The sequence below is a fragment of the Oncorhynchus mykiss genome, chromosome 21 (assembly GCF_013265735.2).
Source record: "Oncorhynchus mykiss isolate Arlee chromosome 21, USDA_OmykA_1.1, whole genome shotgun sequence".
NCBI classification, from domain to species: domain Eukaryota; kingdom Metazoa; phylum Chordata; class Actinopteri; order Salmoniformes; family Salmonidae; genus Oncorhynchus; species Oncorhynchus mykiss.
The window spans coordinates 1,225,001-1,227,500 of NC_048585.1; the positions used below are offsets into that span (position 1 = coordinate 1,225,001).

The window sequence follows — 2,500 nt, forward strand, 5'->3', positions numbered from 1 at the left end:
CTCAAATCTCCTCCCTTCTCACCTCTACTCTCCTCCCTCTTTCTCACCTCTCCTCTCCTCCCCTCTTCGTTCCTGAGACACCTGTGGTCCATGTTGTCATGTTGTCTTGTGCTTCGTTATGTTTGTTCAGTATGTTCTGTATGTATAATCCATTCTGTTTTTCCTTCCAGAAATAGAATCTCCAAATCCAAGTTCAGGTTAGTACATGTGATGTCATCACATCGCATTCTCTTTCTCTCTTTCTTTCTCTCGTTCTCTCTTTCTTTCTCTCTTTCTCTCTTTCTTTCTCTCTTTCTCTCTTTCTCTCTCTTTCTCTCTTTCTTTCTCTCTTTCTCTCTTTCTTTCTCTCTTTCTCTCTTTCTTTCTCTCTTTCTCTCTTTCTCTCTCTTTCTCTCTCTCTTTCTTTCTTTCTTTCTTTCTTTCATCCCTTCTGGCTGCTGGATGGACCTGTGTGTGTGTGTGTGTGTGTGTGTATGTGTGTGTGTGCGTGCCTGTATACAGTACCAGTCAAAGGTTTGGACACACCTACTCATTCAAGGGTTTTTCTTTATTTTTTACTATTTTCTACATTGTAGAATAATAGTGAAGACATCAAAACTATGAAATAAGACACATGGAATCATATAGTAACCAAAAAAGTGTTAAAAATTCTAACAGATTTTATATTTGAGAAGCCTTGACAGCTTTGCACACTCTTGGCATTCTCTCAACCAGCTTCATGAGGTAGTCACCTGGAATGCATTTCATTTAACAGGTGTGCCTTGTTCAAAGTTAATTTGTGGAATTTCTTTCCTTCTTAATGTGCCAATCAGTTGTGTTGTGACAAGGTAGGGGTGGTACACAGAAGATAGCCCTATTTGGTAACAGACCAAATCCATATTATGGCAAGAACAGCTCAAATAAGCAAAGAGAAACGACAGTCCATCATTACTTTAAGACATGAAGGTCAGTCAATACGGAATATTTCAAGAACTTTGAAAGTTTCATCAAGTGCAGCCGCAAAAACCATCAAGCGCTATGATGAAACTAGCTCTAATAAGGACCACCACAGGAAAGGAAGATCCAGTTACCATCTTCAGAAATTGCAGCCCAAATAAATGCTTCACATAGTTCAAGTAACAGACACATTTCAACATCAACTGTTCAGAGGAGACTGCGTGAATCAGGCCTTCATGTTCGAATTGCTTCAAAGAAACCACTACTTAAGGACACCAATAAGAAGAAGAGACTTGCTTGGGCCAAGAAACACCAGCAATGGACATTAGACTGGTGGAAATCTGTCTTTTGGTCTGATGAGTCCAATTTTGAGATTTTTGGTTCCAACCACCGTGTCTTTGTGAGACGGATGATCTCTGCATGTGTGGTTCCCACCATGAAGCATGGAGGAGGTGTGATGGTGTGGGGGTGCATTGCTGGTGACACTGTCAATGATGTATTTATAATTCAAGACACTTAACCAACATGGCTACCACAGCATTCTGCAGTGATACACCATCCTATCTGGTTTGCGCTTATTGGGACTATAATTTGATTTTCAACAGGACAATGACTAAACACAACTCTAGGCTGTGTAAGGGCTATTTGACCAAGATGGAGTGCTGCATCAGATGACCTGGCCTCCACAGTCACCTGACCTCAACCCAATTGAGATGGTTTGGGATGAGTTAGACCTCAGAGTGAAGGAAAAGCAGCCAACAAGTGCTCAGCATATGTGTGAACTCCTTCAAGACTGTTGGAAAAGCATTCCAGGTGAAGCTGGTTGAGAGAATGCCAAGAATGTGCAAAGCTGCCATCAAGGCAAAGGGTGGCTACTTTGAAGAATCTAAAATATATTTAGATTTGTTTAACACATTTTTTGTGTCCCATGTGATGTGCACCTTGTTCCTTGTTCCTCTATCAATGTGTGCCATGACATGCCGAAACAGAATCATGTACCTGTAGTTTCCATGACAATCACAATCAGGGAAGGTTCCAGAATAAAAAAAAGCTGAAGTTCCGGAGCCAATAGAATGCGTGATAGAATTAATGACAATTCATTTATCTTCCAGGTGAGGTCCCTATTGGTCCCTTGCCAGACACTACTCAGATAGCCTGTTATTGTTTTCAGTGGGTGTGTCCCAAATGGCACTCTATTCCCTACATAGTGCACTACTTTTATGGGCCCTGGTCAAAAGTAGTGCCCTACATAGGGAATAGGGTACCATGTGGGATGTAGCCAGTGTTATTCTGTCCATTGCTGTTATGTTATCTATCTCTGGTGTGACATTAGTGCTCTACAGACTCTTATAAATCATGTCAGGAGACAGTGGGCTCTGAACCACCTGTTGGTCCTAGTTGAACCGCTGCCTAATGTCCCCTTCACATCTCCTCTCCTCTCTCCTCCTCATCCCTCCCCTGAGAGACTGACTCCCTGCTCTGTTTCAGGACACAGTCCAACGTTCTCCTGTTGGTCCTAGTTGAACCGCTGCCTAATGTCCCCTCCACATCTCCTCTCCTCTCT

The 2,500-nt window shown here is 42.3% G+C and overlaps 1 protein-coding gene across 4 annotated transcripts in view; it reads left to right on the forward strand.

The window, feature by feature from the left end:
• The window catches only part of LOC110518351 (voltage-dependent L-type calcium channel subunit alpha-1C), a 149,190-nt gene that overhangs the window by 68,287 nt on the left and 78,403 nt on the right, over positions 1–2,500 (forward strand). For all 4 annotated transcript variants that reach the window (XM_036956552.1, XM_036956550.1, XM_036956551.1 and 1 more), the window contains one exon: positions 171–197. In XM_036956552.1, the coding sequence (XP_036812447.1) occupies positions 171–197 (27 nt within the window). The remainder of the gene's footprint in view (positions 1–170; positions 198–2,500) is intronic.